Source organism: Myotis yumanensis, unplaced genomic scaffold (assembly GCF_028538775.1).
Source record: "Myotis yumanensis isolate MYYU_CA2020_CCGP unplaced genomic scaffold, mMyoYum1.0.hap1 SCAF_2, whole genome shotgun sequence".
Lineage (NCBI taxonomy): Eukaryota > Metazoa > Chordata > Mammalia > Chiroptera > Vespertilionidae > Myotis > Myotis yumanensis.
The window spans coordinates 162025565-162047330 of NW_027223753.1; the positions used below are offsets into that span (position 1 = coordinate 162025565).

Here is a 21766-nt window from a genome sequence, read left to right on the forward strand (position 1 = left end):
CTTGCAATAATCTGCCCTGGGAGTATTTGTAGTCCCTGGAAAAATATGTCCATGTCTCTCAACAGTGCCTTCTTAGAGGGTGGGGTAAATGCGTGGGTTTGTGAATCGAAAAGCTAATTACCAATGGGGCAATACCCCGACAGTGTTTCAGGGCTGGGTTCCCAGGTTGGTGTTCCCACCGACCCAGCATAGAGGGTGAGGAGGCCAGTTTTCCCCAGTACTCCATCCCAGAGAACTAAGAGTGAGCTGGTGTCACTTCATCATCCCTAGCATAGATATAAAAAAGTAAGATAATTTTAAGTGTGGGTGAGGATGTGGAGAATTTGGAACCCTTATACACTGCTGGTGGAAATGTAAAATGGTGCACCCACTTTGGAAAACAGTCTGGCAGTTCCTCACAAAGTTAGACATAGACTTACAATTTGACCCAGAAATTCTACTTCTAGGTACTCCTAAGAGAAACAAAATATGTCCCCACAAAAACATGTACATGCACATTCATTATTTATAATACCTAATATCCATAAACCAATGAATGGGTGAGCAAAATGGGGTATATCCATACAATGAAATATTATTCCGCCATAAAAAGGAATGAAGTACTGATACATGGTACAACATGGATGAATCTTGAAAACATTATGTTAAGTGAAATAAGCCAGTCACAAAAGACTACCAATTGTATGATTCCATTTATATTAAATGTCCAGAATAGGTAAATCTATAGAGACAGAAAGTGAATTGGTTGTTGCCTAGGGCTAATGAGAGGTGAGAGGATTGGGCGATGACAGCTAAGAAGTAAGGATTTCTTTCTGGGGTGATGGAAATCTAAAATTGGTTGTGATTATATTAAATTTAAATGAGTGGATTGTATGGTATGTGAATTACATCTCAGTAAAGCTACTACTCCTCCCCTCCCCCCAAATAAAAGAACATTAAAAAAGTGAGCTGGTCCCAGCCAGTGTGGCTCAGTGGTTGAGTGTCTACCCATGAACCAGGAGGTCACGATTCTGATTCCTGGTCAGGGCACATGCTGGGTTGTGGGCTCGATCCCCAGTGGGGGTGTGCAGGAGGCAGCCAATTGATGATTCTCTCTCATTATTGATGTTTCTCTCTCTCTCTCTCTCTTTCTCTCCCTCTCTCTGAAAATCAATAAAAACATTTTTTTTAAAAAAGTGAGCTGGGATGGATTAGGTAGATACACCAGCACAATTTGAGAGAGGACCATCTTAAAGGAAATTTGTATCACCAGAGACCTCCCTCTGCCTACACATAACTTTTGCAATGACCATAACTCTGTATAGTTGAGAAGAGCTCTAGAAATGTAGTTATTAATAACTTACACTTAAAAATCACCTACTATGTGTCACCATTCCCTGTACTTTAAATTTATTAACGCAAAACTATGAAGTAGATTTACTATTATTATACCCACATTATAGCTTGGAACCTGAAGCACAGGTAGGACTGTGATTTAGATCAGGGTCAGCAAAATTTTCCTATGAAGAATCAGATAATAAATATATTAGGCTCTGTGGGCTAAGAGGTGAAATTGAGGATATTATGCAGACAGTTATAAAACAAGAGAAAAAACACATTTCCAAAAAATATTAAAATACAATAGTAATTGAGCACAATTTTTGGAAATACTGTTCTACTAATAGAAGAGTAGAATTATTCCTGGATGGGGGAAATATTTTGCTTAATTGAGGTTCAGAGTTAAGTTTCCTATTATCAGGATTGGTCATAAGTATTCCACTGTTAATGCTGATTTATAATAAAATTTTACATATTTCATCTTTGAAAATGTCTTTCACACAGATATGTACTGCCAAATTCTGAGATCAATCCATGAGCATATAATTTTAAGGATATTTATTGCTTGGAAGGCAGTTATAGAATTCTATGAGATTCTTTTATTGGTATTGCCTTTTAGCATGCCATTATATTGCAAATTAATCACTTCCAATTGAAAGTTAGGTAGATGCTCCTCAATTGCTTCATAAAATGGACTTTGAAATATAAAATTTGTTTTCATACTTGCATTAAAACCCCAAAAGTACTGCTGGAACTATAGTTTAAATTCAGATTATATGTCTGCTGCAAATTTGTGTGGGAAAGATTTTCTCATTTTAACCTTTTGACCACACAGGAAGTATAGAAAGCAGCTTGATATGACTTGTGACTTACACAACATCAATAGTTATAATGACTTCACCACAGTATAAAATTTGCATATAAACCATTCTTGTCTGATAAGAGTGATTCTTCTCACTAATATTTTAATCTCAGCCCTGTACTAAAAAAATTTGCAATAAAACTTTACTACTGCAAAGCCATCAAACTGCTTTATAGTAGGGTAAGTCAGGATGTTAGCTTCTACATGGGACAGAAACCACAGAACAGTGTTGGTTAAGTTCACTGACAGTGAATGAAGTTCACCATTGACACTATTGGTTACATACACATGATATATTCAAATATTTTCAGCCAAATGCTTACTCATAAGTAATACAAAGAATAGCCATCCATAAGCTTCAAATGCCTAGCATTTTCACAAGCTTTGCAAATGAATCACACTATAGTTTTTTCTGCTCCATACATATTTCTACCACCTCCAGTTGTAACACATCTTAGCAAATTCTACTTCAGTTCATACTGAAATAATGTTTTCTCAACTTCTTTGAAAATCACTTTTTTTAAAACAACTTTATTGAGGTTTAATTCACCTATCATACAACACACTCATTTAAAGTGTGTGATTTCATTGAAAAATATCCTTTCTTACAGTTGTTTCACAGAGGCTATTCGGAGAGGCTAATTCTTCAGTCACTTCAAATTTGTCACTGACTCCTTGAATGAACCGCTGAGTAGTATGGGTAACATCTGTCAACTCCTCAAGAACCAAGGAAAACCACTGAAAATTATTTGCCTTATTTATTAGTTGACTATTAGAGACTGTCCCCAATGTTCTCAACTCTCTGAGCAACTGTTCTTGCTGCAACCGTCTTAAACAAGTTTCTCTCCTCTGGATACATTGCTTGCGCTGCTTCACTCAAACACAACTTAATTAACTCACTCCTAAATGGCTTTCCTTGCTTGGCTCACAAATGAGCCACTCTGATCGCAGTCTCATTTTCGTTATTTAATTTTGGAAGAAATTCTGCTGTGATGAGACATTCCATGTGAAAATTTCTTCCCGCCCCCCCCGCCCCGCCCCGCCCCGCCCCGCCCCTTCTGATGGCTGCTTTCCTTTGAGTTGGAAATATTGTGATATGTCTTTAGTCTGGTAATATTAACATAATCTATTATTTCAGCTCACCTATAGTGTCATGGTCTAAAGAGTAATGCTTTGCCATCTAATTTGATAACAAAATAATCCATACTCCAAAACAATCCATACTGTGACTTAAAAATGGCACGTGAAGTCCATTTTGCTCTTCTTGTCTTGTTTTGACATGATGGTTATATGCTGGTAATTTAAAAAGTAAACAAGATGTCACAGCATGACTATATACATGGTATTTGAAACACTGTTGAGCTATAACTGCATCGCCGTGACAGGTAATGTGTGGAGCAGCTGTCACGTATTAATCCCTGACTGCTCTACTCTGCTATTGTAGCACAATATGCAGGCAAATGGGTGTGGCTGCGTTCCAATAAGACTTCATTTGAGGACACTGAGAGTTGGGTTCCACGTAATTTTCACATCAAGCGAAATATGATTCTTATTTTGATATTTCTCAGTGATTTAAACGTGTGAAAATGACTCTTAGCTTGTGGGTTCTACAACAACAGACAGCTGGCTGACTTTGGTCCATGGGATGGAGTGAGCCAGCACCAGCTCTAGAGCACAGTCAGCCCAGTGGGGACGGATCCTCACCAAGGTCAAAGCTCATCCCTGTCCAGAGCATCCTGAAGACGGACAGTCTTAAACAAGTTTCTTTCCTCTGGACACATTGCTTGCGCTGCTTCAATCCAACACAATTTAATGAACTCATCTCTAAATGGCTTTCCTTGCTTGGCAAACAAATGAGCCACTTGGAAACTTGCTCTGATTGCAGCCTCATTTTCGTTATTTAATTTTAGGAAGAAATTCTGCTGTGTGGGTTTTCACTTTTAACCTCCTAGATCAGCGATGGCGAAACTTTTGAGCTCGGCGTGCCAGCATTTTGAAAAACCCTAACTTAACTCTGGTGCCGTGTCACATATAGAAATTTTTTGGTATTTGCAACCATAGTAAAACAAAGACTTATATTTTTGATATTCATTTTATATATTTAAATGCCATTTAACAAAGAAAAATCAACCAAAAAAAATGAGTTCGCCTGTCACCTCTGACACGTGTGTCATAGGTTCGCCATCACTGTCCTAGATTGAAGGACCACAAGACTTGACCCCCATGAAGATGTCACAAACCACATCTTTCAGAACTCTTTCCCAGGGCTGAGTTGAGTAACACTACCCATCCATTGTCTCCTTTAACTCCATAATGAGAAGTCAGTTCTATGGGCAAATTTTTATAGACTAAAACTTGGATCTTGGAGATGTGAAGTAACGAGGGGCTATGTGGCAGCCCTGGGATTGAATTCCAGGTTTCAAAGGTCATGCTCTACTCACCATCCCACACTGTTTCTATCTCATCCAGACACTCGTCTATGCCTGCCCCACAGCCCGCCCATGTTCTCCAACCAGGCCTGCTTCCGGAATGACTTCTGTCTCCATTGTGGAGCTCGTCCGTAAACACAGCTGGGTGTGCTGGCCTTGCCCTCTTCCATACACTACTGTAGCTCACATGTTTTACGGCTTATACTTTTGATGAAATTGTGTCCTGGAAATCATAATAAACTGGATGCCTAAACTTTGGACTTTTACCCTAACCCTTCAATGAACCAGAATTCAACTTTGGGAAAATTTCGCTTCTCTGATCATCAGTTTCCTTATCTGTAGAATCAGAGTGGAAGTTGAGTGATGTCATCATTTCCTGAGCTTCTTCCTAGTTTTAACTTTCTGTAAGTCGACTGACTCCTCACCATGTTTTATTACCCACATATCACCATGTCCTTTTATTAGTAAGAGTTATGCTGATAGGTTCAGAGAGGCATGGACTCTGAACCTTGCTTTAAGGTACATGACAAGAATCTATTAATAGACATAACATCCCAGAAATGCCAACTGGTTCATACACAAGAACATTTAAGAATAATTAACTATCCCTGCTGGTGCGGCTTAGTGGTTGAGCATCAACCCATGAACCAGGAGTCACAGTTGGATTCCTGGTCAGGGCACATGCCCTGGTTGCAGACTCCATCTCCAGGAGGGGGTGTGCAGGAGGCAGCTGATTGATGATTCTCTCTCATCATGTGTCATCTATTTCTCTCTCCCTTTCACTTCTTCTCTCTGAAATCAATAAAAACATACTTTTAAAAAAAGAAAAAGAATAATTAATTGAACAAAGAGACCAACTTGATCTTTAGCCAATGTAGAAACTAAAGCGGATAAAGAATGGGGCATTGTGGAGTGGGGAGCAGCTGGAATAACAGCCAATTCTACAAATATTAGGCATCTACCATGAGAGTGCTAGCAAAAGGGAGTGGAGGTGAATACAAAACAAATAGATTAAAAAATGTAAAACTGAGGCGTTCACAGTCTAGTGGGTGATAACCAAGGAGCTAATAGAAATGTAGGAATCAATAGGGGGTTTTTGACTTACCTGCCTCTGTAGAGAAGGTAGACTGAGAGAGCTTGCTTTATTGTAATGCCCATTAATCAGGGGATAGAGAGCCTCAGGGGACAAAAGTCTCAGGCCTCAAAGTTCCATTATTCCTGAAGGTTAACCTGACTTAGCTCTTCGGATACAAGTGTAGTGCTTGCTGCCGGGCAAGGGAGTGGGAAGGGTGTGCCTCTCTCATTTTTTGTTTTCATTTTGCATTATTTCTTTAGCATAAATTCTAGGGAGTAAAATTACTAATTCAAGGGTTAAAGATTTTTAAAGCTTCTAGAAATTGTTGCCTAATTACCTTCTTAAAGATTTATATTAATTTATACCCCTACAGTTGTCCTCTCATCCATCAGCATGAAGTATGTTCATTTATAAAGAAGGCTTTTTTTCCTACCTTGGTAGGTAAAAAATGGATACCTCAGTGTTTAAATTATCATTTATTTGACCACTAATGAGATTAAACACTCCCCATATATTTGTTAGGCTATTTGTAATTCCTATTCCTGATTTTTTGTCTATTGTTTTAAGGGAAGAGTTATTCATAATGTTCTAGTTAAGGTGCATGAGATGTTTAGGTAAATGTTTGGATTAAAGATATTAACCTTTGTTGGCTCTTCATTTTCACCTAACCCTCCCCTCTTCTAAGTCCAGACCCATAGGCTCATGGTCAAGTCCTCAAGGCCCAGAGGCTCGCAGTCAAGTCCATCAGAACCTTCTCGTGCTGGTGCTACCTTCCAAACAAAACCTCAATTTTGGGTCAATCCATTGACCCTTTCTCTGCTCTAATACCCACTGCTGAGCCCTGCTACAGTAAAATGATTTAATGTGGGAATTGCTGCTACCACAACCCCACTGTTCTCAGCCTGTGTCCAATATACTCCGTGTCCTGACCAGCTTCCTCCCATGTTCCTAACCAGCCATTTCAGACATTCTCTCCTCCCCTTCTTACAACCCTTACCACCTGCTTTCTTCCTCTTGTATTCCCTCCCCCAAATGTTATATAATCTATCTACACTAAAAAAGAGAAACATGCAAATTGGTGTCACTCCGCTATGCCCATCAGCCAATCAGAATGACTATGCAAATTAGTCCAACAAAGATGGCAGTCAATTTGCATACGTAGGCATGGAGTGAAGACTGAAGGCTCCAACCGGAGTGAAGACTAAAGACTGAAGACTGAAGACTGCAGCGGAGAAGCCAAGCCTCGCTGCGGCTAGAGGGGAGAAGCCTAGCCTCGAGGCTTGGCTTCTCTGCTGAAGCCAGACCAAAGGCCTGGGTCTCGGTTGCCAGAGGAAAACCGGTGCTGGCAGCCAGGAGAAGGAAGGCCTATTGGGCAAATCTTCATGCAACGGGCTCCTAGTATATATATAAAAGGCTAAGTGACCATTTGACCTTCCGACCAGCTGGTAGGTATAAAGCATACTGACCACCAGGAGGCAGACGCTCAACACAGGAGCTGCTGAGCTGCGGTGAGTTGGTAGTGGAGATAATCGGGTGATGCACTCCAGAGCCAATTCTGGGGTGCGTCACCCAAGAACCACCCTCTCACAATCCGGGACCCCTCGGGGGATAATGTAGAGCTGGTTTCTACCTGACCCCCACAGGCCAGGCCGAGGGACCCCCACCTGCCGGAGGGACCCCGCTCACTCCACAGACGCCCTCCGAGCCATGGTGCCACCCCAGGTGTGGCTGGCTGGGGAGGTACCTTGGAAGGTTGGCTCCAGGGCATGTCTGGCCCCATCTTGCTCAGTCCCACCCTGCCTGCCACCTTCTAATTAATTTCCTTTTGATGTGCACGAATCCATGCACTGAGGCACTAGTTGACATATAACATCATATTAGTTTAGGTATACAACATAATGGTTTGATAGGTGTTTATATAGTGAAATAATTACTACAATAAGTTTAGTTAACATCCATCACCTCACATAAATTTTTTTTTTTTTTGTGGTGAGAACTTTCAAGATTTACCCTTTTAGTGACTTTCATTATAATGCCTCTTTCATTATAATGTGCTTCTCAACTTGTTTCATCGTTTAGGAGGTTGTCAGGAATATAATTAAAATAGAAACACAACAGTACATGAAATCGTCTACAGAAACGTGACTACAGAAATGGTTCCTTTAGTTTGAACTCCAAAATGTTTTCCCTTTAACAAACACACAGCACTTATTACATGTAAAGTACTGGTGTAAGTGTTGTATAGACATTGACTCATTTCATTCTCATGACAACTCTAAGAGGTAGATTCTGTATTATTACACCTGAGAAATTAAAAAGAGAGATAGAAAATTGCCCAGGGTCACACAGAGCTAGTAAGTGGGGATGTGAAACCAGAAAGCCTGTGTGAATGGCCAGGGTCATCTGTCCCATTCCATTCCACCTTGTCAGCCTTGGCTGTCCCCCACCATGCCCGCAGGATGGCTGGGGGGAAGGTCGAAGAGGTGGGCAAGGACTTCTTTCCCCTCACACCTTTTTCAAGTGTCCCTGGGAAGCTGCTTGCGGCTCATCCAGAGCAGAAGAACGTGTGTCCCTTATCGCAGTGACTGTCTGCACATGGGCCCACTGCCCTCATACAGACCTTCCGTCCCAGCCTCACCCTCTCTCTGTCCCTCCTCTCCTGTTAGCTTCGCTCAAATCTGTCCCCATATAGCCCTAACCTAAATCTAGTACTTCCAACCTCTTCAAGCGCTTTGACCCTCCCAGGAGGACTCTTATCCAAGAAGCGGGAAATAACTGGGTTGGAAGTAGGAAAGAGCTTTCTAGTACAGGGGTGGGCAAACTTTTTGACTCGAGGGCCACAATGGGTTCTTAAAATGGACCGGAGGGCCAGAACAAAAGCATAGATGGAGTGTTTGTGTGAACTAATATAAATTCAAAGTAAACATCATTACATAAAAGGGTACGGTCTTTTTTTTTTTTTTAGTTGTATTCATTTCAAATGGGCCGGGCCCGCGGGCCGTAGTTTGCCCACGGCTGTTCTAGTAGCTGGAGTTATTGAGTTAAGCAGGGAGCTTCCTCAAAGCAAATGAGCTCCCTGTTGCTGGGATAGCTCCTCAGATGAGAGGGAACTTAAGTGCTTCTTAAGGGTGGTTGGAATAAATGATGGCGAAGATCTCTTCCCAGGACTCCATATTTTATGTTTCCTAGTGTTGTTTTAATTTATACTTCATATTGTTTAAAGCAAAAGGTCTCCTCTCTAATGTCCTGAAACATATATCATCTCCACTTGTTTTAGTTCTACCTTAAGTACTGATGCTTACCACAGAGAAAGATGGTGCTGGGACACGTCACTTCATTTGTACAGGTTTCCCTGTATCTTCTTCCTTGCGGCCCACAACGAATGTTTTTGCGGCCCAGCCAATGTAACGGTATGTAAGAAACGTTTTAATAAAAATTTCGTAACTTAATTTTTACAATATCCTGTTATACATAATTATTAATAACAAACTACAACGTTCGATAATAACTGATTTCTAGTACTATAATTGTGTTGCATTCATTTCCCTTACGTGCAGGTGTACCATTTCTCCCCACTAATACTAGCAGCGAATATTTTAGCAGCTGATTGACACATCATTAGTCTTGGACTGACTTGTTTGGTGTGCGCAACAGGAAATATTTCACTTTCGGAGAACAAGAAAAATAGGTTTATTTGCGTTACTATGCTTATTAATTTGTGCAGTTATTTAGTGTCTGGTAAGTTAATGTTCAAGAAAAAAATATTAATTTTTATTAAGATGTTCTATTATTTTAACAATTACTCATTTATTTCAGCCCTTTGTATTCAGCATGTCTCTATCAAAATAAACCTACATTTCTATGCAAATTGAAGCTTTTGTTCTTTTGCGGCCCACATAAACTTAAACCTTGTTTATTTGGCCCGTGTTAGCCTTTGAGTTTGACATGCTTGCTCTAGAGGTGTCCTCTTCAAAATTCTGAATATCCTACTTCCTCTCAGTCTAAGGGTCACTTTTTAAAAAATATATTTTTTATCAATTTCAGAGAGGAAGGGAAAGAGAGAGAGAGATAGAAACATCCATGATGAGAGAGAATCATTGATGGGCTGCCTCCAGCATGCCCCCTATTGGAGATCGAGCCGACAACCCAGGCATGTGCCCATCGGTCAACATTCAACCAATGAGCCACACCGGCCGGCCTAAGGGTCACTTTTGACATATCATTTTTCTTATGCTCAGGTCAGTACTCACTGCTGGCAATTCTGCCTTCCAACACCAAATGCCAGTGATTTCCAACAAGTTGAATCACATCCAAGGTCTTCAGGACCAGTTCCTGGTGAATCAGCATTGACGTGACATCCTCATCCTACTTTTGTCTGTCTTTCTTGTGTGGCAGGAGGGCCCCCGTGAAGAGAACCAATATGTGTTATGGTTCTTAGTAGTTTGCAGTGTTTTCAGATGAATTCTCCCCTCTAAGCCTCACAACAACTCTGGGAGGCAGTAATTGTTATCCCCACTTCACTGACTAGGATACTCAGAGAACTGAGCAGACTCTCTTAGGCCTGACATCACAACCTAGGAAAACAGCCAGGTTGTTAGAAATTGTTAGAAAAGAGTCTTGTACCAGCTGTCAGAGCCCAGGCCTTCTGACTGTGCAATCTTTTATGAGGTCCATAAAAAGCAACATAAATATCTTATTCCTGGCACCTGTGATGTTTATAGTATCTGGCGGAGCTGGGCAGGACAATAAAGGGGTCAGTACTGCGTTCCTGTGAAGATTTCCCTTGGGGATTACCATGTGAGCAGGAAAGCGGAGTGGGAGGGGCTGGTCAGGAGAGGAGTGCAGGTCATCCCCATTCGAGGATGTCTGATGGGCCGCAGTCTGAACCTAATCTGCCCAAAGGTCACGGCTATGCCCAAGCTGCCCTAACGGCCTCTCCTGCGGCCAGGTTTCTGTCACAGAGCAGATGGAATCTGAGGGGCTCATCCATCCCCTGCCACGAAAGGCACCCAAGAAAGCAACTGATTAACATACATCTATCCAGGCCGCCACATTCATAGGCCACCATAGTGTCAGGGCCATGGCCCCCCATTTTAACGTTCCCCGGAGTCTCCACCACAGAGCCTAGAGGTGCTTACTTCCCCTTCTCCTCCAGGACATACAGAATTGGCCTGGAGTGGCAGTGGGAGAAGCTCAGGTAGAAGTTTTCAGGGTCTGAATCAGTTACTTACGCTTTCAACCCATAGAAATAAAAGTAAACAAAAGCAGGTGTTATACCTGAACCAGGCGTTTTATCATTAGGCCAATCTGTCCGTCCGTCCACCCATCCATCATCAGAAGTGTGTCTCCTCACAGAGATGGGCATGGAGGATACAGAAATACCGAGTCCCTACATCTGCCATGTGAGAGCTCACTGTGTAAGGTTCCCTGTGTAGGGGCTCACCATAAAGAGTGCCAGGGTTTACCTGATGCCCTCAGGAATAACTATTTCTGCCTGGTTTGCTTGATTTTACGAGAAAAACACACAATGAAAATGATATTTATTTTATTGCATCATTTTACTGACTAGAACGCCAGACTTATAGTGGGTATAAGTATAAAAATAACCGAATTCTTACAAATAATACTTTGCTGCTACAGTACTGAATAATTAGTGGAGGTTGCAGTTATAATACAACTTTAAATAACACCCTCATAATGGATTTAACACAATCCATCGGGGACTAAGGTGTCAAGGTTTGCAAAGAGAGATCCAGGATGTGACTCAAACAGTTCAGATTCCAGCTACATGCTTCATTTCACCATAAATCCAGCAACACAAACATTAAAAAAAAAACTCAAAACAACCCACGTCAAAAAACCTTTTTTGTAACCAAGGCAATAGAGGAAGATAAGTGGGTTAGTTTCACAGGTAGACTGCATCCATCCCTTCCCTGGGTGGTCCCATCCTTCCTACCCAATAATTCTGCATCTAAGGCCTTAGACGTGCCCAAAAAACGATAAAAACAGATCTAATGCGTCCTCTTCACAAATACCCAAGAGACAGAGCCAGTCTAAGATCTGTCTCTTTTCAGACCCACACTGTCCCTTTGGCTTCACAGGTTTTTCTGTGAGCAGTTTACACCAAAGAAGATGGATTTTAACACTACTGAAAAGATACTTTAGCACAACGGATTAACTGCCATTTAATACTTTAATGCTCCTAGTATTTTAACCAGAGTTTCCTTCTCTGGGGGTTGGAGACAAGAACACACACTGTTAAAGCCAACTCTACAAAACCGAGTCTCCTTTTTCAAACCCAAACACAAGAACCCCAGAGTGAAAGAAAATGTTCCTTCTGACCCCCGCCAAAGTTTTCACATACACACACACCAAAAAAAAAAATCTCTGACAGTAGGGCAGTGTTAAATAAGATGCAAAAGACTGCAATTCTTCCTCTTCTCAAAGACTTCCTTTAGTTTTAAAATCAGTGTAAGAATCTTAGAACTATAGGTCAAACCCAAGTTGTGGGTGTGTTAGGCTAAACTAAGCCAGAAGCAAAGTTCATAGAGCTTCCGGGGACCTGGGCCCTTCACCAGCGGGCAAGATGGCTTAATAGGGCCCCCAAAGGCCACGTGCAAGACCCTACCGTGTCTGCCCTGGGCACGTTCCCATCTGAATAAATACCCTTCAAAGACATTTTCTCGGGCAGCCATCCAGCCTTGTGATGAAAAGAGGCTGCCTCCCTCTGGGCCAACTTTCACAGTCACCTCCTCAAGAACTTAATAATCCCCTCTTCATTTCTGACCCCAGTGCTGCCAGCCAGCTTTGATGAAGCTATCCACGCAGCAATTTTGCTCTAAAGGACTTAGCTGCTTCTGAAAATAAACTTTTGTCAAAGCCGGAAGATTTGTCAGCGTTTCAGACATTCAACTGCATATGTTCCCGACTCGGGTCATATTCACAAAAATGTGCCTCCAAGATGTGGGAGCCACAGCCTTAGCGAGGGAACAAGACAGAGTGGCCCTCCGGTGGACGGCTAAGTCCGGCTGTGTGTCCCAAACCCCGCTCATCACCTTACACCTCCTACACCCAAAGCCACGTACCTACATGCTCCGTGCTAAGCATGAACCAGCACTATTTTCTTAATGATGACTACAAGTGTCCAAGAAATACATGTAATAACAAACCTGAAAGGACTTTTTCAAAAGGGGAGTCAACATAGGTTTTTTGTTTGTTTTTTTGCACTTCATGTCATTAGTTATTGCTTAATAACATTAAGGCTCTTTTACAAAAAGATAACACACTTTAAAACTCACTCTCCCATGCCCTTTTACATTTAAAGTACACTGGATGGTGAGGCAGGGAGGTACAGTGAGGAGAGCAAGCCAGGCAAAGGGTCTGAAGCCCGGCTCTGCAAGGCAATTGTCCTCTCTGAGGTTTCCCACACCCGAGAAATGGACGCTCTCGTGCCCACCTCGCAAGGGTGTCGTGAGGTCAAACACCTTGCACGGAGCCAGCCGTGGAGGAAACACCAGAGAGGCTGTGTGCCCCTTCAGACTCCCCATGTTGTCTCTAGAGTCCTGGGCTGGCTCACGGGGCGAAAAGGAAAAGACATGAGAAATAAGACCCTTTGTTTAAGAGCTTACACAAAACCCACAGATGCCAGCTGCCCAGGTATGCTACGGGACAGGTGGGTTCCCTTCGGCCCCACTCTTCCCTATAGAAGTTTAAGAGTCTCGTGGGCAGTTAGGTGTCCCTTTCCCCTTCCTCCCACTCCCCCAGCTTGGGCCCCACCCAGGGATACTGCCTGGGGCATTTCTATGAATTCCAGGTGTGGGGCTGACACTGAGCACCTGGGCCATGGCTGAGGGTGTGTTTGCCAGGGGTGTGTCCCATCCTGTCCCTTCAGTTGAGGCGGCTGCTGCCCTAGCAGGTGTTGCTCTTGGCAGACAGGACCCTTCTGGAGGTACCAGCCCCACCCAGGAGCAAAGCCAGCCTCTCCCGTCCTCACCCCGGTGGGCAGTCAGCACCGGCTAATGGTCATGCTGTCTGCAAGCCTTCTCAGAGCCTCAGGCCCTGGAGAGGCATTCCCCACCCCCACTCACTTCCTAGAAATCGCAGCGCCTAGGTGAATGCAACCTGGCGGGGGACCTGCTTTTTTCACAGTAAAAGAAAAACACATTCTTAATCCACTTCATCTGCACAAAACCCGTTCACAGGAAAGTGTTCTTGGAGCTCACAGGACATTCTTTTCTGGATTCCTCTCAAGAATGCGTTTGGGGTGGAATACTTCATTTTGTGGAGCTCACAGCTCCGGCCCAGATACAGGAGGTGACTTGTCAGCTGTGGTGGCAGCTAACGGTGGCAGCGGGGCACGCCTGAGAATCGCCCCCACGTGGCTCTGGGTCCTGGGAGGAGCAAGATCTGACTGAGAACCGGGCGCCAGGCCACTCAGTCTGTTGGCTCAGGCGAGCACATGCAGGAGCTCGGAGCTCTCCAGTTAGATGTGAGGCCACGGGGCACAGGGCTGGTTCCACGGACAGATGCAAGGGCCAAGATTTCAAAAAGGCGACTTTAAGTTGGCAACTGCTGACTAAAACAGCATTCTCTCTGCATCTATCTCATGAGATGAGTGCAATTTAACTATCTGGAGGCCGCACACCCGGCTGGCGCTCCTGGCTCCTGCTGCTGTGGGGGGGGGGGGGGGGGGGGGGGGGCACACGCATGGAGACCACGGAGCACAGGAGTTCGCACTTAAAACTGTTAGGCTGAGGACTACAGAAGAGTGAGGGTTAGATACATCTGAAGGGGTTAGAGAACCTTAAAGAAACAGCCCCCAGCACAGAACTGTCCCCACTATGGGTTCCACTGAGCTCTGAGCTTCCGGGTGGGACCAGTTCTTTACCTCTGTGTTCTCCACTTCATCCAAACCTAGGATGTGTCAAAGCAGAATCATCACAGCCCCACAAGGTGCAGTTAGAGACAGCACTGGACACGCCCCTCGCAGGCCCCACGCCACAGGCACGATAAATAAGATGCGCGATGTTCCCTCCCAGAGGCCGACTCTCACCCCCGTCTTCCCAGAGTCTTTCGTTCTCCAATGCTGACCTGAATTAGGGCCGTGTTTCCGGAGGAAACTAGTAGTACAAAGAGTGCAAATCACTGGGTGAGTGAAAATAAGTTACTTCTTCGGTGAATAAATAGTTCTGAGCAGTGGGCTGAAAGTTTATACCGACTTTGTGGGTGAGATCGGGAAAACAGTTAAAGGTGCAGCATCGGAGGTGAGCAGACTTACACGTGGCTCCATCCCAGCTCGCTCTCCTTCCGCAGGAATCTGCCCGGCTTCCCACAGCACTGGGGGCGATGAACTGGCCCGTTCAGCCCATTGCTCTAACCACAGTCAGCTGTCGAGACTACACACGCTGCTTTGCCTTTAGTGGTGAAATGCCAGCTCACACCCAACCTGCATTCGGCTTAGCATTTCCACTCCACATGGAGCAGCCTCGGCCTCAAGGACGAAGGTCAGACACCCAGGCACCACGCCATGTGCTCAGGGATGAAAAGCACCCCACCGCCTGCATCTCTCGCTCTTCCTCGGGCCTCTCTGCTCAGCCCGTGCCTGGGTGGGGCTTGCTGGGCCTCTCTGCAGGGCAGCCGTGTGCCTCTAACTAAAACCAAATGGAAGTCGTTTTGCCCTGGCCCAGCTTGTTTGAAAAGGTGAGCTTTCACTGCAAAGGGAAGAAGTAACCTTCACTCCAGGCGTTACCTTGACTAAAAAACCAAACTGGCGTGGTGGGCTGTGCCGCACACGTTTCCATTTCTCATTCTGGGGGTTGGCTTGGAGACTGTAGCACAAGAAGACCTGGAAACATATTAAAATATTGTACAATATCCTACAGCATCTCCAGACCTTAGTGGTATGTTCATCACCATCACCTGTTGTTTAGCACACGGTGCTGGGCAGGAAAACAACTAACGAGCCAGTATTTTGCTATAAATTAATCACCAAATCGAGGCCCATGGAAGCATCTGGGGAAACGAGGCCTTCTTTCTGGGAGTCTTGGGAAAAACCCAAAAGGAGACCTCCCTACCCAATTTACTAAAGTGCAAACTAAGGGGACCCTGGTGCTTGCAGTGGTGCCCAACGAGCTGCCCTAGCCGGCGTCATCCCTGCAACCAGTGGCGGAGCCGCGGTCGCGCCGAGACCTCCTGGTACTGGCCATGTGCACATTCACAGTAACAACAAGTGAGCGGCCTTCCACTGTGGCCACGCCCCTCACACCCGTCCCACTTCCTGCCTGCCACTCCAGTGCGGCTCACAGTCCTGGGAGCAGCACCTGCAGGCCCCGGGCAGTCCTCTGAGCAACAGCCGGCCCAGCCACTCGCTCAGAGCAATGGGCTCCTCTCTCTTCTCACTTAAAAGTAGTCTCTTCTCCTGCTCTCATCGCTGATGAAAGACGGGTTGTACTGTCCCGGGAAAATGCAAGAATGCCGAGAGCCCGGCAATCCAGTGTAGGCCGGGTAGAGTCCATTTCGTTCAAGTTCAGGATTCCTTACGCTTGTGGGCTGGAGGCCAGAGAGAAAAGGAAAAAAGGGCCATTTATTATTCATGGTTTAAATTTAATAGTAAAAAAAAGAGAGAGAGAGAGAGAGAATGCTGCATTATTATAAACCTCAGCTAATACTCAGCAAATACTCAGCAAAGTCTAACCTAGAAGCCAGGGCCCTCCCCCAGGCCAGCTCTTTATGGAAAAAACTTCGACCAAGGGCAGTCCAGTGATTTTATACCAACATAGGAAAAGACCTGGGTTAGCTGTTATCTTTACTATTATCCAGATTAATTATTATCTGATTATTAACTTGACCTTTTAAAAGAGTGTCTTTCTCTGTGGAGCACAGCAGCTTTAATCCTCTCTGGCATTTAGCTGGACTCACTGGGTGAAGGGGCGTCTGACCCCCTGTCAGAGCTGGTGTTAGGAGCTCCAGGCAGGAGGCCAACAGCGATTCTTAGGTGTCTCCGACCAGGTCCCAGCCTAGCAGGTTGCGACTGCCTGTCTGATGTGCAAAAGGGGCTCCTGGGAATGGCAAGACTGCTCTGAGGAGGTCCTCACGGGGGACCCCTGGGGGAGAAGGCTTGCCCGGCAGAAATAATACACAGGTACTGCACATAACAAACGCAAGTCCTGGGGACGCCCGCAGCACACGCGAGACCGTGGTGAGCGACAGCACTCACACGGGTGACAGCTTCATGCCGTGGCCGGGGCCGGGCTCTGCTGCCACAAAGTGCTCAGCCTATCTTTGAAATGCAGGTGGTGTTCTTTTAAGTTCTCGATCGTCTCTATTGAAGGCAATTCTTTAGCTAAGGCCATGGAGGGACAGTTGGGTCCTATGACTCTGCAGGCCTGTTTGTTGCTAGGTTGTCACACCACACCGGGGTTGAGGAGACCCTAGTAAATCTGTGAGTGTGTGGTCACTGGTTGCTCCTGGGGAAGACACCTGCTTAGCTATGGCTTCAGTTATTAGAGCAAAAGAACTTTCCTGACAAACAGAAAACAAAACAAACCCTTTATGCAGAAATACCAACAAAACCATTTGAGTCAGAGCTAAGTTTGTGTCTACGTTAATCTTTCCTCTGGGTCTTCTCGTTCTTCCTCCAGGTTTAAATTTTTCAAAGAGCCCATGGAAGCAACCGCTTTCTTACCATAAACAAACTTGCCCTTCCCATCCAAAGTCTGAATCCCCATGGTTAGTCCTCATAGCAACCAGAGGGGTTGTGGTTTCTGTCACAGGATTGCCTGGTGCTATTAAGTCCCCACAGAGCCAGAGTGCATGTTTATTGCTACCGCTCCAACATGGTGTGAGAAGTCACCTGACATCTATTTATTTTTCGGCTTTATGTGTTTGCTTTATGGCTGACGCAGTGTGATGTGAAATGAACTGAGCAGTGCCTGGAAATATGACATGGATTCCTTGCTGTGGGACAGAAGAAGCAAGGGTTGCAGGGCGTGTCCCATCTGTCCAAGTGACACAGTCCAGGGCTGGGCAGAGCAAATTATTAAACACCTACTAAATATATCTTCGAAACCTCTGAGAAGTGCTGGTGGTGGATGAGGTTATATTGCTCTCTTTATACCTTTCTCCAACCCCTCAGTTTCGATTACCCAATGACATGAGGTAAGGTGGGGCAGACAAGAGATAAAAAGGAAAGGGCCAAAGGCTAAGTATCATTTCTCTATCTTTCAGTATCCAATCCTATAACTTAAAAGCAAGGTTCATAACAAGACGGCTCCTGCTACCATCCCATAAAGGCAATGTGCTCTGTGGAAACAGCCTTCATATCTCACCGTCAGTTCCAATAACTAACATGCAAATAGGTCATAAGTGAACTGAACATTAAATTCTGTCCCTACGGTGCTTAGGCCATCATTCCCTGTCACCTGTAACTAGCTGTAGTACTTTGACTACAGCCAAACAGAATCCCTTTAATTCTCAGAGGGAACCAGAGCCTGCGGGCCCCCTGGACACGGAATACACACCGAGTAATACACATCCGTCATCTGGAGGAGGTTTTTGGTGCTTCCGTTCTCATGCATCTCAATAGCTTCTCGGCCCCATTCCTGAGAGCGAGGGTTCTTGGGGTACTCAGCGTATGGGGACATTTGGAAATCTCCACTTTTGAAGATGAGTTTGCTTATGTCATTTTTATTCTTTCTGTGGGGCAAAAAAATATTTGAAAATTTAAATGAATACATTTTGTTAAAAAAAAAAAAAAGGCATTTGTGAAAGCACCATCTAGCATTTTACAAGGTAAATTAGACCTAAAGCTACCACTATATTTCTTTGTAGCTGCCTACCCAGGAATGTCATTACTGTTATTATCTTTAGTATTTGCCCCAAACAAGTGAAAATGCAATTAGGTATAAGAAAAGATGCAAAAACCCCTCCAACCTAGGAGGCCTAGGGGACCATGGCAGACCTCTCCGAGAGCTGCCAGAGAGCTGACTCAGACCCTCCTGCAGACAGACCGGCGCATCGCAGGGGCAGCGGGAGCCAAGAGTCGGAGGAAAGGCCTTTGGCCCGCTGGTTCCGGCCAGCGGGAGCACCACAATGCACACGGAGCTTCTAGGTCTCATGCAGATTTATTAGAACAGGAGCTCTGGGGACGGGGCACCTCTGGCTGGGTGGAGAGATGAGACTTGCTCCCCGGGCTACATCTCGCTACTAACAAAGCTGGGACTAGAACCAAGGCCGTCCAACACCCTGGCTAGTGCTCTTCTACCACATGAAGCTACTTCACAAACCATAAAACCAGGATGTCTTGTTTGCAAAAAAAGCCACCTATTTATACACTTACACATCTCGTGTCAGTGGGTCAGGGAAACCCTGGGGCAAGTCCCCTACGTGTGAGAGGTCACTGGAAATTGTTGGAATACGGTAGTCACCTACATACTAGACCAGTGATGGCGAACCTTTTGAGCTCGGCGTGTCAGCATTTTGAAAAACCCTAACTTAACTCTGGTGCTGTGTCTCATAAAGAAATTTTTTGATATTTGCAACCATAGTAAAACAAAGACTTATATTTTTGATATTTATTTTATATATTTAAATGCCATTTAACAAAGAAAAATCAACCAAAAAAATGAGTTTGCGTGTCACCTCTGACACGCGTGTCATAGGTTCACCATCACTGTACTAGACATTTTTACCCATATGTACCCTGGACTTTTCTTCCTTCTACCTCATTTTCCTATAAGCAAATGTTCTTGGGAAAGCACAAAGCAACTCGCGGTCATAAAAGCAAATGTACAGTGTGTGGCTTAGGTGTTGTTCCTCCTGCAAATTCTGAATAGGCCTGCCACTGTGCTGCCCCGGAGGGTGGGGCACCTGGTCTCACACAATGGCTTACTTATTCACAGCTAGCCTTCCTTTCCAGTGACCAACAGTCACAAGGTCCTTCCCCCATGGTTACACTCCCCGGTACCGGGCACTTAGCACACAGGGGGCTTATGTCCCCTTGAGCACCCAGGGTTTCTCTCTCCAGCTCCTAGTCTCAGCCCCAGGATTTTATTTCGCTCATACTTGTGGATGAAAGGGCCCACATGCTAATTTGACAAGCTCAGGGGAGGCCTGCATGGCAGTCTTGCAAACTCAGAGACCTAAAGTAACCACAAAGGATAGTCTGAAATTAAACTTTAACTAAAAGCAGTTATGGTGGGCAGTTACGTCCTAGGCCAGTATCTTCACTGACAAGGTCAACTTTACCTTAATTTAGCCTATCTGTCTTTTTGCATCTATAATAACATACCCTTGAAATGTCTGGGTAACTTGTAACTTCCCTATTTCTGGACCCCTTGGGGCACAACCCAATGTGCCTGGGCTCCAAGACAGATACCACATATTCCTTCATTATCATGTTCATTGTTCCTGCACCCACCTAAGTATGTGTCTATCATTTTACTTTTTATCCAATCCAAGGGGTTTCCCTGCTTTGCTTTCTCCTACCTCTCTAGTCTATCACCAATGGGTTTCATGTAACCCACCTACATCCCTTTCCTTTGATTGCAATGTATAAATACAGATATAACCTGCCATTCTCCAGAGCAGTGGTTCTCAACCTTCCTAATGTTGCGACCCTTTGATACAGTTCCTCATGTTGTGGTGACCCCCCAACCATAAAATTATTTTCGTTGCTACTTCATAACTGTAATTTTGCTACTGTTATGAATCGTAATGTAAATATCTGATATGCAGGATATATTTTCATTGTCACAAATTGAACATAATTAAAGCATGTGGTTAATCACAAAAACAATATGTAATTATATATGTGTTTTCTGATGATCTTAGGCGACCCCTGTGAAAGGGTCGTTCGACCCCCAAAGGGGTCTCGACCCACAGGTTGAGAACTGGTGCTCCAGAGCATTATCTCAATTCATTGAGGTTCTGCTTCCCAGCATATGTCGACAGTTTGGCTCAAATAAACTCACAAAAATTCTTTAAAGGTTTCAACAGTTTTTTTATGTTAACATACTTCATCTTTGATCATTGGGTGGCAACTTTGTAAGTGACTGGCAAAGGCTGTACCATGAACTCTGCATCCCGAATGGGCGGTTAGGGCAACCTGGTCCCTCAGCTTTACTGGAGACAAAGGGTATCTTAAAACGTCCTGCATGTCAGTGGTCGAAAAGAAAACTTGCTATTTTGGTAGGTTTCCTCCGTCTGTTATGTCAGGAGAATGCCTGCCATTTATTATCATCTAAGTCAAAAGTGATAATGTTTCCTGATCTGAATAGATAATCACAGAGAAGGGGAACCAACTCTGTGTTTTCTCTTCCCTTTCCAGTAGGAACCCACTCTTGCTGGCTCCCAGGAAGCCCAGTGCCCAGCACACTGCTGTGTCTGCTCATCCCTGGGCCTGCTACAACTTCTCTGTGCTCAGGTATCTCAGGTACCCCTTTCATCTTTGTTTGATTTTTAGTTTGTCCATTTAGAGTATACAATCAGTGGTTTTTAGTATATTCAGTGTTGTGTAACCATCATCACAATTTTAGAACAGTTTCATCACCCCAAAGAGAAACCTCGTACTCCTTAGCCATTACTTCTCAATTCTACCCTCTGCCCACCCAGCCCTAGGCAATCACTCATATACTTTCTGTCTCCATTAGATTTGCCAATTTGGAACATTTCATACAAATGCAATAGTTGGTCTTTTAAGGTTGGCTTATTTCACTTAGCATAGTTATTTTCAAAGCTCATGCACATTACAGCATGTATCAGTATTTCATTCCTTTTTATGGTTGAACTAGAGGCCCAGTGCATGAATTTGTTCACATTGAAAGAAAATTAATTAGAAGAAATATTTTAATATTGCTATTTGCCCTTTCTCTATAATAGAAGTATCAGAGATGAACGAAAATTAGTAAAATGTATATGAAAATCTTCCTCCTGTCAGAGTCTGGGGCACGCTGTGGGACCCAGAGTCAAGTTCCCGCCCACCCATGTGCACCTCGAAATTGCACGAGACCCTGACCCGGCCTGCCCCACCCCTGTCAAGCCCCACCAGGTGGGGGGCGCAGCCTCAGGTCCCCCAGCCCAGCGCTG

At 44.5% G+C, this 21766-nt stretch overlaps 1 protein-coding gene across 1 annotated transcript in view; it reads right to left on the minus strand.

Annotated features, from left to right (window-relative positions):
• Positions 1–11211: 11211 nt before the first annotated feature.
• The window catches only part of HEG1 (heart development protein with EGF like domains 1), an 89143-nt gene continuing 78588 nt past the window's right edge, over positions 11212–21766 (minus strand). Inside the window, exons 17-18 of the mRNA XM_070406398.1 lie at positions 18202–18376; positions 11212–16231 (exon numbers count right to left, since the gene is read on the minus strand). Of these exons, the coding sequence (XP_070262499.1) occupies positions 16082–16231; positions 18202–18376 (325 nt within the window). The 3' untranslated portion in view covers positions 11212–16081. The remainder of the gene's footprint in view (positions 16232–18201; positions 18377–21766) is intronic.